Source organism: Pongo abelii, chromosome 10, assembly GCF_028885655.2.
Source record: "Pongo abelii isolate AG06213 chromosome 10, NHGRI_mPonAbe1-v2.0_pri, whole genome shotgun sequence".
Lineage (NCBI taxonomy): Eukaryota > Metazoa > Chordata > Mammalia > Primates > Hominidae > Pongo > Pongo abelii.
The window spans coordinates 3,059,094-3,072,863 of NC_071995.2; the positions used below are offsets into that span (position 1 = coordinate 3,059,094).

General features: G+C 54.6%; 1 protein-coding gene across 2 annotated transcripts in view; it reads left to right on the top strand.

Annotated features, from left to right (window-relative positions):
* TEAD4 (TEA domain transcription factor 4) overlaps positions 1-13,770 on the top strand; it is an 83,358-nt gene that overhangs the window by 53,967 nt on the left and 15,621 nt on the right. For both annotated transcript variants that reach the window (XM_063711990.1, XM_054526678.2), the window contains 6 exons: positions 887-949; positions 6,125-6,253; positions 7,272-7,315; positions 7,841-7,896; positions 9,369-9,508; positions 10,582-10,755. In XM_063711990.1, coding sequence (XP_063568060.1) covers positions 887-949; positions 6,125-6,253; positions 7,272-7,315; positions 7,841-7,896; positions 9,369-9,508; positions 10,582-10,755 — 606 coding nt within the window. The remainder of the gene's footprint in view (positions 1-886; positions 950-6,124; positions 6,254-7,271; positions 7,316-7,840; positions 7,897-9,368; positions 9,509-10,581; positions 10,756-13,770) is intronic.

Sequence of the window (13,770 nt, forward strand, 5' to 3'; positions counted from 1 at the left end):
GTGCAATGATGTGATCTCTGTTCACCGCAACCTCCGCCTCCTGGGTTCAAGTGATTCTCCTGCCTCACCCTCCCGAGTAGCTGGGGTTATAGTCACCCGCCACAACGCCCAGCTAATTTTTTGTATTTTTAGTAGAGACGGGGTTTCACCACGTTGGCCAGGCTGGTCTCGAATTCCTGACCTCATGTAATCCACCTGCCTTGGCCTCCCAAAGTGGTGGGATTATAGGCGTGAACCACCATGCCCGGCCGGGTGGTCCAGTTTTCCTGGGGTCCCTGCTGCCACCACTCAGGAGGAAGCCCCTTGCCTCTCTGGAGAGCCAACAGCCCCCTCTCATCCTTCTCCAGGACACTAGGAGAGACAGTAAAACATTGGCACCACTTTTCTTATTTTTGTTGTTGAGACAGAGTCCTGCTCTGTTGCCCAGGCTGGAGTGCAGTGGCGCAATCTCAACTCACTGCAACCTCCGCTTCCCGGGTTCAAGCAATTCTCCTGCCTCAGCCTTCCGAGTAGCTGGAATTACAGGAATGTGCCACCACGCCCAGCTAATTTTTGTATTTTTAGCAAAAATGGAGTTTCATTATGTTGGCGAGGCTGGTCTCGAACTCCTGACCTCAAGTGATCCGCCTGTCTTGGCCTCCCAAAGTGTTGGGATTGCAGGTGTGAGCCACCGCTCCCTGCCAGCACTGCACTTTTGAAATATCGCCAGCTTCTGGATTAGCTGGGCAAGGCAGGACTGAGGGCCCACCAGCTGACCCTTTTATTCATTCATTCATTTGGTCCACAGATGTGGGTTGAGGGCTGTGGAGGGCGAGAGTCAGGAACACAGGCTGGGGAACACAGGTTGTTGGGAGGTAGAGACAGGAGCCCTCTCTCCCTGCCACAGGTCTCCAGCCACATCCAGGTGCTGGCTCGTCGCAAAGCTCGCGAGATCCAGGCCAAGCTAAAGGTAAGGAAACTGCAGTGGGGGAGCTGGAGGGGTCAGGAGTGGTGGCTTTCTCCAGCAGCATGTCTTCCCTTTGGGGTCAGGGCGTGGCTGCTGGTGTGCGAGTCAGTGTGCTTCTCTCTGTTGAGGAAAGCCAGGTTGGGCCTGTAACCTCTCTCCCGTCCGCACAAGAGGGTCAAGTGTGTGGACGCCTGGCTCCCCACACCCTGGGAGCTACAGGCCAGGCTCTTGCTGGGATCCCCCCTCACTGGCTCCTGCTTAGAGGGGCTCACATGGCTCAGAGCAGCCAGATCACCCACCAGCCCTCATTTATTGAGGGCCCCTTAGTGCCCTCAACCAGAGCATGCGGAGCGGCAGGGGCATGGGGGGCGCCTGCTGTGGGGGTTGGGGTGGCGTTTATGGTATTGTGGGAGCTGGGGAATTCCTTCCTGCTTCCTGCCCTGTGGGACTGGGGGTTCCTTCCCTTCCCTGGGTCAGCCCCGTCTTGCAGGGCCTCTGCTGATAGGTGACAGCTCTGGGGGGCCTGATGTTGCTGGCTTTCCCCTTGGGGTAGCCCTGCTCCCCACAGGAGTCAGGCCTCTGGGACCCTGGAACCAGGGGCCTTTGGGTGAACACTGGGAGGGAGTGAGCTCTCCATCAGGGAGGTGATGACAACAGAGCCTGCACAGCCAGTTGGTGGAAAGATCTGACATTTGAGGCATTAAGTCTAGACCATTTATAAACATTTTTATTTATTTATTTTTAGAGACAGGATCTGTCTCTGTCACCCACGCTGAGTGCAGTGACGCAATCATAGCTCACTGCAGCCTTGACCTCATAAGCTCCAATCACACTCCCACCTCAGCCTTCTGAGTATCTGGGACCACAGGCAAGTGCCACTGCACGGCCATTTTTTTTCTATTTTTTTATAGAGACGAGGTCTCCCTATTTTGCCTGAGCGGGTCATAAACCCCTGGGCTCAAGATATCTTCCTGCCTTGGCCTCTCAAAGTGCCGAAATTATAGGCATGAGCCACTGGGCCTGGCCTGCAAACATTTTTTTTTTTTTAAAGTGATGTAGCCCCTTTTCTTTTTTTCCCCCAACAAAATATCACCCTGATGTGTTATCAGAGGAGCCGTTCTGGTCAAAGCTAGGTTGGCAAAGCTCTTCTCCTCCCACGAATCCTTTCCCACCCCATGGAACTTGAACTCTAGGGGACCTCAGAACCCAGCTTAAAAGCTACTGGGAGGCCAGGCGCGGTGGCTCACGCCTGTAAGCACTTTGGGAGGCCGAGGTGGGCGGATCACTTCAGGTCAGGAGTTCGAGACCAGCCTGGCCAACATGGTGAAACCCTGTCTCTACTAAAAATATAAAAATTAGCCAGGTGTGGTGGCGCACACCTGTAATCCCAACTACTCGGGAGGCTGAGGCAGGAGAATCGCTTGAACCTGGGAAGTGGAGGTTGCAGTGAACCAAGATAGTGCCACTGCACTCCAACCTGGGCAACAGAGTGCGACTCCATCTCAAAAAAAGCCACTGGGCTAGCTGGGCACGCACACCTATAATCCCAGCTACTCGGAGGTTGAGGCCAGGAGTTGGAGGCTGCAGTGAGCTGTGATTGCACCTGTGACTGGCCACTTCAGCCTGGGCAACATCGTGAGACCCCATCTCTAAAAATATTTTTTATATTAAAGAAAAGCCACTGAATTAGATGACCTTGAAAGTCCCATCTGGCCCTGGCAGTTCATGATCCTGACACTGGAATCTCAGAACGAGTGGGTGGGAACCACAGACCTTTCTGCCTCCTAGGAAGCCACACCCCACTGCCCACTCAGTTCCATTCCTCCTGCCATCAGCCCAGCTGTTCCCCGAGCCCCACAGCTGTGGCCTGGCACCTCGCTGCTTTTTCCCTGGGACAGCTGACCAGCCCTCAGCTGTTGCTCTCTGCCTCTCAGCCTGGCTCATGTACCCTGGGAGCACCCACAGCCGTGGAGCCCAGCCCTGCTCCCTGTTTCCCCTCTTTCGTCTGCCTCTGACTCACCGGGACCCTGCAGATGACCACGGTGAACAGACTTCCCACTACTGGGTTTAGGGCAATCCCTTGGGGGCCGGCTGTGTGGCCCACATTTGCTTCAGGGAATTGTACTTGTCCTTGGCCCCCAGGTTCTGTCCTGGGGCCCAAGGACAGCCTTCAGTGGATGGCTGGACAGACACCAAGGGGAGCCATAAACTCCTTAAAATATGCAAATTTTCATGTATACGTGAGTTGCCTTGGAGAGATTGCAGTGAGGATTTTGTCATTCTCAAAGGATCTAGAACCCAAAGTGATTAAGCTCTGGGTTGGACAGTGATCCAATAGAAATTCCTGAGTGAGAGGCTCGGTCCTAGGCCTGGCTCTGTCCCGTGGCCCTGGGTGCTTGGGCAGAGTCACTGGGACCTCCTGGAGCTCCAGTTTCCTCATCTATAAAGTGACAGGCGAGCCAGGTGACATCCACGTTCCCCTCCCAGCCCCAGTTAGTGGCTCCCTGGCTCCATTGCCCGACCACTGCTGTCACTCCGCATCAGGTCCTTCCCACTTCCTCTGACCCCTGCCCCACCCTGCCCAGGCCGTGGTTTCCTGAGCCCCAGCCGTTTGTTTAGATCGAGTATCCAGGAAGGCAGGCACTGAGCAGATGCAGCCCCGGCCTCGTGATGCAGTTGTTAAGTGCCGAGGTCTGCGGGCTTGCAGGGGTTGCGCCTGCCAAGTCCCTCATGCCCTCCTGCGGGGAGAGGTCGGGGGCTGGCCTGGGCACTTTCCTCCTGAAAATTCCAAGTGTTCTGGGAGGAGACACACACTTAGACTTACTAGTTAGCTCCCTCTTTGGTTATCAGAGACAATCTCTGAGAGCAAAGCCCAAGTTTGGCCCCAAAAGGACAGTGGGGAGGGGGCCAGGAAGGGCCAGGGACAAACCTCATCTATTTCACTGCTTTGTCCATGTTGACAATGACCCACTACTCAGAACAGTTTCCCTCTCCCCACCGCCCTCTATGGTGCGTCTCCCCCGACCCCTTGGTTTGCATGGCCCCCCGTGTGCCAGTCTGGTCCAAGCTCACCTGGTCACCATCACCACTCTCAGCACCCTAGTCACCCAAATTCTCGGAGCCTCAGTTTCTTCATCTTAAAGATCCTACTAGTCCTGCCAGTCTCACAGGACTCAGTGAGGTTGTGTTCTTGAAAACCTTCCGTGGGCTGCCTCGTGCCACGTGGGTGAAATCGTCACCTTGAGAGGATGAGTGGAAGGGCCTGCTGTGTTCTGGCTCCACACCTGCACGGCACCAGGATGGCGGGGGAGCACTGAGCCTCTGGGCTGCAGTGTTGCCCACCTCATGGAGCTGCGTGTGGACTGCGTGGAGGCATCCCTCAGAAGAGCTGGTGAGCTGCAAGGCTCACCGTTGCTTCTCAACTTCTGTTTTTAGTTTGTTTTCTAGAGACTCCACTGTCGCCCAGGCTGGAGTGCAGTAGTGCTGTCACAGCTCACTGCAGCCTTGACCTCCTGGGCTGAGGCCATCCTCCTGCCTCAGCCTCCCAAGTAGTTGGGAGGTTCTCAACCTTTGTAACACTTAAGGGAGATCCAGGTCTACCAAGTTAATTATTATTAGTTATTCAATAATGGTTTTATCTTTGTCATTAAAAAAAAAATGTATGGCTGGGAGCGGTGGCTCATGCATATAATCCCAGCACTGGGAGGTCGAGGCGGGAGGATCACTTGAAGCCAGGTGTTTGAGGCCAGCCTGGGCTAATGAGATGCTGTCTGAAAAAATAATAATAATCATAAAGATATTTATTTATTTATTTAGACAGATTCTTGCTCCGTTGCCCAGGCTGGAGTGCAGTGGTGCAATCTCAGCTCACTGCAGCCCCTGCTTCCCAGGTTTAAACAATCCTCCCGCCTCAGCTCCTTGAGTAGCTTGGCCTACAGGCACACACCACCACACCTGGCTAATTTTTGTATTTTTTGTAGAGACAGGGTTTCGTCAAGCTGCCCAGGCTGGCCTAGAACTCCTGGGCTCAAGCGATCTACCAACCTCAGCCTCTCCAGGTGCTGGGATTACAGGCATGAGCCACCGCTTCCGGCCAGATATCAAATTTCTAATCAGAGCTCCTGAGTTGACTCAGTTGAGCCATTTAGCCCTGATAAAGCTGCAGACAGTGAATAATACTTGCTGTTCCAGCCTGTGTGTGTGGGGGGTCTTATTTTGGATAATCCCTGCTGGGTACAGTAACACATGCCTGTGGTCCCAGCTACTCAGGAGGCTGAGATGGGCGGATCATTTGAGCCCAGGAGTTTGAGGCTGTAGTGAGCCATGATTGTGCAGTACTCTAGCCTGTGCAACAGAGTGAGACCCTGTCTCTGAAAAAAAAAAAAAAGAAAGAAAAAGACACAATTTCCATTAGGCTTCTTGAAATAGGGAATGTTGTGTCATTGGTTTTGAAGACCTTTGGAATTTGGGCACTCAGGATGGAAACCACTGGCTTATACGAATATAACAAACGATTACTATTGTTACCCGTGCCATCCAAGTGGCTTTCCCTGTGTCCTTATTTGTTCCGGGCCTATTCAGGGTGAACCCATCCTCTAGGGTCTTGGAACCTTTGGAGGGCAGACAGTGGGTGTTTACATTCTGACACGTGAAAGATGGGTGAGTCCCAGGTGCCTGCAGTGCCCAGGGAGATCCTTAGGGCAGAACTGAGGCAGGTAGGGCCACAGGAGATGGTCTCTTGCCTCCAGACAGCCCGTGTGGCCAGGGATGATGCTTCCTGTGCACTCGAGGAGGGATCCAGCAGATACTCATGCATCGTTTTCACAAGACAGGTGCCGAGCTAGGCACCCGTGGTAGAGAGGTGAGCAAGACATAGAAAACCCTTGTTCTCAAGGTGGCCCCGTAATTAATAAAATGACAGATAATGTCTCTGTAAGCTCTGATGAAAGAAGCAGGGCAAGTATCATGCCCCTTTGACAGATGAGAAAACTGACCAGAGAAACCAGCTGACTTTCTCAGTTGCAAAACAAGTTAATAGCACGGCACAGACTTAACGCCTGGTTCCCCAGCTCTGGCCACTGGCAGTGAGACAGCTTCCCTGACCCGAGGGCCAGACCCGCCTGGCCTCAGCCTGACTAGTGACCCTGCTGAGGTCCTCCCTTGCAATGTCTCCCCCAGGACCAGGCAGCTAAGGACAAGGCCCTGCAGAGCATGGCTGCCATGTCGTCTGCACAGATCATCTCCGCCACGGCCTTCCACAGTAGCATGGCCCTCGCCCGGGGCCCCGGCCGCCCAGCAGTCTCAGGGGTAAGTGGGCTGCCGAGAGCCGGAGGCCGGGCCAGCCCTCTCCTCCTCCCTCCTCCCTGTTCAGAAGAGCCAGAAGCATTGGCCAGCCCAGATTTCTCTCACCTGAGTCCTCTTGGCCAGGGCAGTCAAGGAAAGAGGGAACAAGGACCCAAGGGCCATACACGTCCCGGCTTGGCTGGTGTTGGGACGGCTTTCTTGGGGTCCTCGGCAGTGACTCCACAGACTTCACAAGGGGGAAGGGGGAGCTTCCAGGAGCTGACCAACTGGTAGCTCTGCCAAGTTGGCCTAACTTACAGATGAGGAAGCTGAAGCCAAGGGGGCTGAGCTGAAGCCTGAGACCAGCATGTACCTGGGCAGCTCGTGCCACGCAGCCTCATTCCTGCCCTCCTGCCAGGTGGAGAGCTGGTGCCCAAAAACAAACCCCTGGTCAGATTTTAACTTTCCCAGCCATGACCCTGTTGGCCACACTCTCAGAATGATCCAGAAAGGCCCCTTTTCAGAGCTGTCTCCTCACAGGGGCTTTCTTGGCTCCAGGGACTAAATGAGTCTTCAAGGCACCTGCAGCACCGCCCTAGGCACGTGGGGAAGGGGCAGTGCCAGGCCATAGCATTTTTCAAAGTGTGTCCCCGAGAGCACTAGTCCATCTGCATGTTAAACAGATAGGACACAGTGGTTCTGTGGGTCAGTTTGGGACCCTTGGCATTAAGTGGGTTCTTGGCACTGGGACTTTTCTGAGCCTTAGGTCTGCACTGTGACTCTGCAGGGGGTTGCCCTGTGCCGTGTGGACCACACCTGGGTGCTTTTCCCATGGAGCCCCTCATCCACAGGGCCTGAGAGCTCCCTGAAACTCACTCTGGGGGTGCTGCTGTGGCCTGTTAGCATTCACTAGCTAGGCGAGGGCTCGGGCTCCAGCCTCTCCTCCCAGTGGAGGCCCTGCCTGGTCCCACCCCCACCCCCACGCCACAGGGTCCCGGGTGCACCTGGGGCCGTGCTGATTCCATGCCTTTTGCCTCCTCAGTTTTGGCAAGGAGCTTTGCCAGGCCAAGCCGGGACGTCCCATGAGTGAGTATGGCCTCTGGTCTCTCTTGCCAGTGCTCCCTGAACTGAACTTGAACCCATAAACTCGTGGCATTGAGCCTGGGCCCCAGGGTGTGCTGGGGCCGCTGCTGGGGTCGGCCTTTCAGGATGGCTTTGAGCTTGGGGATTGGGCTCTCCTACTGTCAGCCATCACTGGGCTCATCTGTGATGTCCACACCCTAGGGTGGTATTTGCCAAAACTCCAGTCTGTCTAGGGTATAGGCAGGGCCAGAGCTGGGGTCCCCCAGGGGAGGAGGCTGGGAAGCAGACCTCTGGCTGGCCTGGGAGGAAGAGAAGGAGGGGTGGATTTCTTCATCAGACGCGCTGTGTCTGTGGACCTGCCACGAAACCCAAGGGAGTCGGCAGAGGCGGGAGTAGGAGGCCAAGGCCCATCAGGACCGCTGAGATCCAGACCCCCAGGACCTACCACACAGACCACTGGACCCAGCGCAGGGATCCGGGGCGGCGGCCTGCCCGAGGCTGACACCTCCCCTCTTCTCTCTCCCGCAGTGTGAAGCCTTTCTCTCAGCAAACCTATGCTGTCCAGCCTCCGCTGCCTCTGCCAGGTGGGTGGGCGCTGTGTGGCTCCCTTGCCATCGCAGCCGTGTGGCTCCCGCCTCTGGGTCCAGGCCCCCGGCAGCCAAACGCCTGCGTGTCCCTCTTAGATGCTGCCCCGTCATGCACTCCGACCACACGTCCTGGTCCCTGGCCACACCCCATTCCTTGCCCCCAGCACGCACACCTCAGCCGTGTGCCAAGCCCCTTCATGCCCTTTGGGTTGCCTTGCTCCTGTCCCCTCCCAACTGTGCTCAGGGCTTTTGGGGCACGTGCAGTTCCAAGGGCAGTGCCTGTGCCCTGGCGGCTGCCCCGCTTGGCCGGCCTTGTTACTGCAGTGTGCCTCACACACCTGGTCCTGGGAGGGCCGAGGGGTGTCTAGCTCACCAGCCTGGGGCCCCTCCCTAGAAGAGGGACCCTTGTGGGAGAAGACCTGGTGGAGGCAGCCAGCTGTGCTGACAGGAGCCCCCACCCCGCCCTCTCACTGACAGGCTCTGCTCTGTCCTCACCTCTTTCTCAGGAGGGCCCCTCACCACCTCCCACTCTGTAGGACAAGACCAGATCCTCACCCTTAAACTGCCCTTTCTGGTGTGGAGTCTGCCTGCCTGGCCCGTTGGCTTTCCCTGCCACCGAGAGCAGCCCTGCTGCCTCCTGCCCCCTGCCCCCCAGGTCCTGAAGGCTGCTTTCTCTCATTCACACATCAAAACAAAGTCACGGTGTCAGGTCCCGTCCACCCTCTGTCTCATGCCAGTCTTCTCCTGTCCACACTGACCCTGTCTTCACTCCAGGCCTGCTGGCTTTTGCCTGCGTTCCTGCAGCAGCCTCTTCACCGGCTCGCTGTCCCATCTCACCTACTCTCGTCACCCTGTCATTCACCAGAGCTTCAGTCTCACGGTGTTGCTTCCAGGTTTATGGTACCTTCCTGGCCCCCTGGTGCCTTCAGGACATGATCTAAACTACAGTAGGACTGGAGTAGCTTCATCTGTTAGCAACGCTGGATCGAGAGGCTCTTCTGGGCCAGGCCCTGTTCTGGGAGCTGGGGAGACACATGTGATGCAAACAGGAAACATCCCCGTCTCTCCGGGATGATGCCATATTGTAATAGTGGATTCATTTGGTTATTTCCCCGACTGGAACAGAAGTTGCTCGAGGGCAGGAACTTAACAGTGCCTGTTCTGGAAGCCTCTCGGTCCTGCAGGGCCCCAGCTGCCCTCCAGAATCCAGTCTTGCTCGGCGGTTCCATGCAGAGTCCTGAGTGGCCTGAGTTGTACCAGGCGAGCCCCTCCCCACCAGGGCAGCTCCAGGATACCCTTGCCCAAGCCTGGCACTCCCTCCACTGCCTCTGCTAGGAGGTCCATTTAGGGAGACAGGCGGTCCCCCAGGCAGCACGGGTCTGTCTGAGGAGGCCTGGGGTCCTTGCAGAGGGTGCGGGCAGGGCGGGTGTCCGTGACCAGGTTCCATGTGCCTCTCTCACTTTGTGCAGGGTTTGAGTCTCCTGCAGGGCCCGCCCCATCGCCCTCTGCGCCCCCGGCACCCCCATGGCAGGGCCGCAGCGTGGCCAGCTCCAAGCTCTGGATGCTGGAGTTCTCTGCCTTCCTGGAGCAGCAGCAGGACCCAGACACGGTAGGTCCTGGCCCCCGCCTGGCCGGCTCCCTGGCCGCCCCCCTCTGCCTGTTTCTGCTTCCGGCACTCTTGCCCCACTCCATGCTGGGGCTTAATTCAAGTTCCCTGTTCCTTTCCGATCTTCCTTCCGTCCTTCCCCCCACTCCTCCTTTCCTCCTTCACGTCACCCCTCTTCCCTCTTTCCCTCCTGCGTGGTTCCTTTCCGTGTCCCAGCGCCCAGTCAACCTCACGCTCCTCCCTCCCTGTCCTGTGTCCCTCCTCCCCTCCTAACCCAACCGGCCCTTAGTCCAAGGTTGCTCTGGTCCCAGCCCCACCCCTACACTGTCCCAGCCTGTCTCTGGCTCTGAGAGGCGGGCAGGAAGCTGAGGAGTCTCCTGTGTCTGCTCCGTATCCTATGGGATACCAGCCTGTCCCCTTCGGTGTCCGGTGTCCAGTGTCCTGGGTGACCAGCGTCACCAGCAAAGGTCAGAGGGGGACCTGGAGGAAGGAGGCCAAGGTGACAGGAAGCCAGGGCCCTTCTCACTCTGACATCTTCAAACTTCTTTTTTATTTTTTTCTTGAGACAGAGCCTCGCTCCGTCACCCAGGCTGAGAGTGCAGTGGCGTGATCTCAGCTCACTGCAACCTCTGCCTCCTGAGTTCAAGCGACTCTCCTGCCTCAGCCTCCTGAGTAGCTGGGATTACAGGCGCCCGCCACCACACCTGGCTAATTTTTGTATTTTTAGTAGAGACTGGGTTTCACCGTGTTGGCCAGGCTGGTCTTGAACTCCTGACCTCAAGTGATCCACCCACCTCGGCCTCCCAAAGTGCTGGGATTACAGGTGTGAGCCACTACGCCCAGCTCAAACCTTTTTAGCTGAGGAACCCATGAACCAAATAGACTTTTACTTAGAAGTCCAGGATGTAAAACAAAAGGAGTAGACTTTTACCATCTCCATTTTACTGGTGGGTAAACTATGGCCCAGAAAGGCCAAGCGGCTTGCGCCAGGTCACGTGGTGGGCGCGCAGAGCCGGGGTTGTCTGTCTGACCGTCTGGCCTGTGCTCCATCTCCCTCAGACCCACTCTCTCCACAGTACAACAAGCACCTGTTCGTGCACATTGGCCAGTCCAGCCCAAGCTACAGCGACCCCTACCTCGAAGCCGTGGACATCCGCCAAATCTATGACAAATTCCCAGAGAAAAAGGGTGGACTCAAGGATCTCTTCGAACGGGGACCTTCCAATGCCTTTTTTCTTGTGAAGTTCTGGGTAAGCCTGTGATAAACTCTTCCTTCCTGCCACCAGCACGTCCGTCGTAGTGAGAACGGGGCGAGAGTGCCCAGAGTGTGGCGTTGCCACGGTAGAAACTTGGGGAGATGGCACCAGTGAGAAGGGGAGAGTAAGCCCAGCATGGCTATGGGGTGGTTGGGGCTGAGCTGAAGAACGGGGCAGTGATCCCAGAGAGCTGGCCTAGTCAAATGAGGCCTTGTCTCATGGGTGGTGATGGCAGCTAAGCCCGGCTAGCAGTGGAGCCCTCAGGAGGTGAGGAGATGTAGTTCCAGAAAAAGACAAAGGGGACCCTACGGGGATGAGTGAAGACATGACGAGGAGCACCCTTGTCACCCAGGTCTTTGAATGACAAGTCCTGCATGGGTTTCCGGGCCTGGAGCTGGTCCTTCAGTGCTCGTGTCCAAGGCATGTTGGGCTGAACAGAGCTTGGAGAAGGGGAGGGAAGTGTTGGGTGGGTCACCCAGCCGACTCTGCTCCAGGGTGAGGCCACCCCACAAGAAACACCCACCCAGCTTCTCAGATAGCTCAGCCCATAGACTTGGCCTCTGCTGCCCTCCCACCTCACCCCTGTGCAGGCATTTTGTGGGTAGAACCTCCTCCATTAAAACGTCTTGTCTGAGGCCAGGAGGTACAGTAGCTGCTCTGGGAGCTTAGCTTCCTGGGGGCCCAGTGTGTGCAGAAAAGGGGTGCGAGGAGAGAGTCAGACAAATAAGTGCTAATGAAGCCAGTGGTGAGGAAGGGCAGGAAGTCAGGCTCCGTGACTGAGGTTTCGAATATTCTCAGGACAGGGACTGAGGCTTGGGCGGCTCTGCCCGCATTCCTCTTCCCCACTCACCTTCAGCAATCTTCACGCTCTTTTCAATGCCTCTTGTGCAGAGCTTCTTACTGCTTATTTGCTCCCAGACCACTTTCATAATCTGAAAGCTTTACCTTTCCTAGAAAGAGGCATATTCACACCAAAGTTTATATAGACGTTCAGATGGCTTCCCAGCTCCCGGTGAGCAGCCCCCAGCCTGGCTCTCATCCACAGCTGAACTTGGGGGCAGGCTGTCTCCAGAAGGGGCAAGTGTTGAAACTGAGACCTAGAGCCCCTGACCTTTAAGACACTTAGCGTTTGCGCTCTGCTAGCAGAATGGAAGTTGGACCCCAGCCTGAGGGATGGGCACATCTATTGGCAGAGATGGGAAAGGCTGTTGCAGCCTGGGAGTGCTTGAGTAGTAAAGGCAGAAGGAAGTGGGCTTTGGAGTGAAGTTGAAGCCGTAGGTAAAGGCGTGAAAGAGGGAATAAGAGGAGACAACTAGGAAAGTGAGTTAGATTCTGGAAGGTCTTGATCACACTAAAGTTTGAGTTTTAACCTGTTCTGGAATGAAAAATAAGTAATATTTTATTTTACTTGGTCTTCTTTTTAAATCAATGCATGTTCATGGTTAAAATGTTAATTAATACCAGGAGGCTTATTTAATGAAAGAGAATGAAGGGCCAGGTGCGGTGGCTCATGCCTGTAATCCCAGCACTTTGGGAGGCTGAGGCAGGCAGATCACGAGGCTAGGAGTTCAAGAACAGCTTGACCAACATGGTGAAACCGTATCTCTACTTAAAAAAAAATAATAATAATTAGCCGGGTGTGGTGGTGCACACCTGTAATCCCAGCTACTCAGGAGGCTGAGGCAGGAGAATTGCTTGAACATGGGAGGCAGAGGTTGCAGTGAACGGAGATCACACCACTGCACTCCAGCCTGGGCAACAGAGCGAGACTCTGTCTCAAAAAAAAAAAAAAAGAAAAGAATGAAAAGCATCATGTTCTGTCCTACTCCTTCCCACACCCAAATCCCAATCCCCAAAGGTGTCACTGCAAATTTCAGCTGTTTATTTTGGGCTTTATCTCTTTAGTTCTAAGTAATATGCTTATATTGCTATATCTCAATGTCAGGATTAAGACATTATATTTTCTTTCCATTATGGTAGAAAAAATTAGCTGTGTTACTTTTCCCCCTCATCATCCCAATGTAATAATATCCAATAAGTTATTTAATTTAGTAAAAGTCATAAAATGTTTGCTTTTTTTTTTGAGACGGGGTCTCGCTCTGCCTCCCAGGCTGGAGGTGCAATGGCGTGATCTTGGCTCACTGCAAGCTCTACCTCCTGGGTTCACGCCATTCTTCTGCCTCAGCCTCCCGAGTACCTGGGACTACAGGCGCCCGCCACCACGCCCAGCTAATTTTTTGTATTTTTTTAGTAGAGATGGGGTTTCACCGTGTTAGCCAGGATGGTCTCGATCTCCTGACTTCATGATCCGCCCGCCTCGGCCTCCCAAAGTAATATTCACATTTTTTGACAATGTAGATTGAGCACCAAAGAGCCAAGAACGGGCTGGGTGTGGTGGTTCATCCCTGTGATCCCAGCACTTTGGGACCCCAACGTGGGCAGATTACTTGAGTTCAAGACCAGCCTGGGCAACATGATGACACCCCATCTATACAAAAAGTAGCTGGACGTGGTGGCGTGCGCCTGTGGTCTCAGCTACTCGGGAGGCTGAGGTAGGAGGATTGCTTGAGCCTGGGAGGCAGAGGTTGCAGTGAGCCAAAATTGCACCATTGCATTCTATCTGGGTGACAGAGCAAGACCCTGCCTCAAAACAAAAAAACAAAAAACAAAACAAAAGTACAAAGAGTCAAGAAGGGTATTATGATTACATTTTTACCTCTTGTACAACTTTTTTTCCTGCAAATAAATGGCTCTTGCACTTGAATATTTTTTAATAAGCCTATTCTTAAAATTTTACAAATTGCTCCATCAGAACCACCATATAGAATTAAAAAAAATTTTCCCCAAATAGTCAAAACTATTAGATAATTTATCCATTTCTCCTTTCACCTGGAGATCTTCCTCCTGGCTGTCTCTGTTCTGCTCCAGTTTGAACGTGTTATTCTTTTTTTTTTTTTTTTTGAGACAGTCTTGTTCTGTCGCCCAGGCTAGAGTGTAGTGGTGTGATCT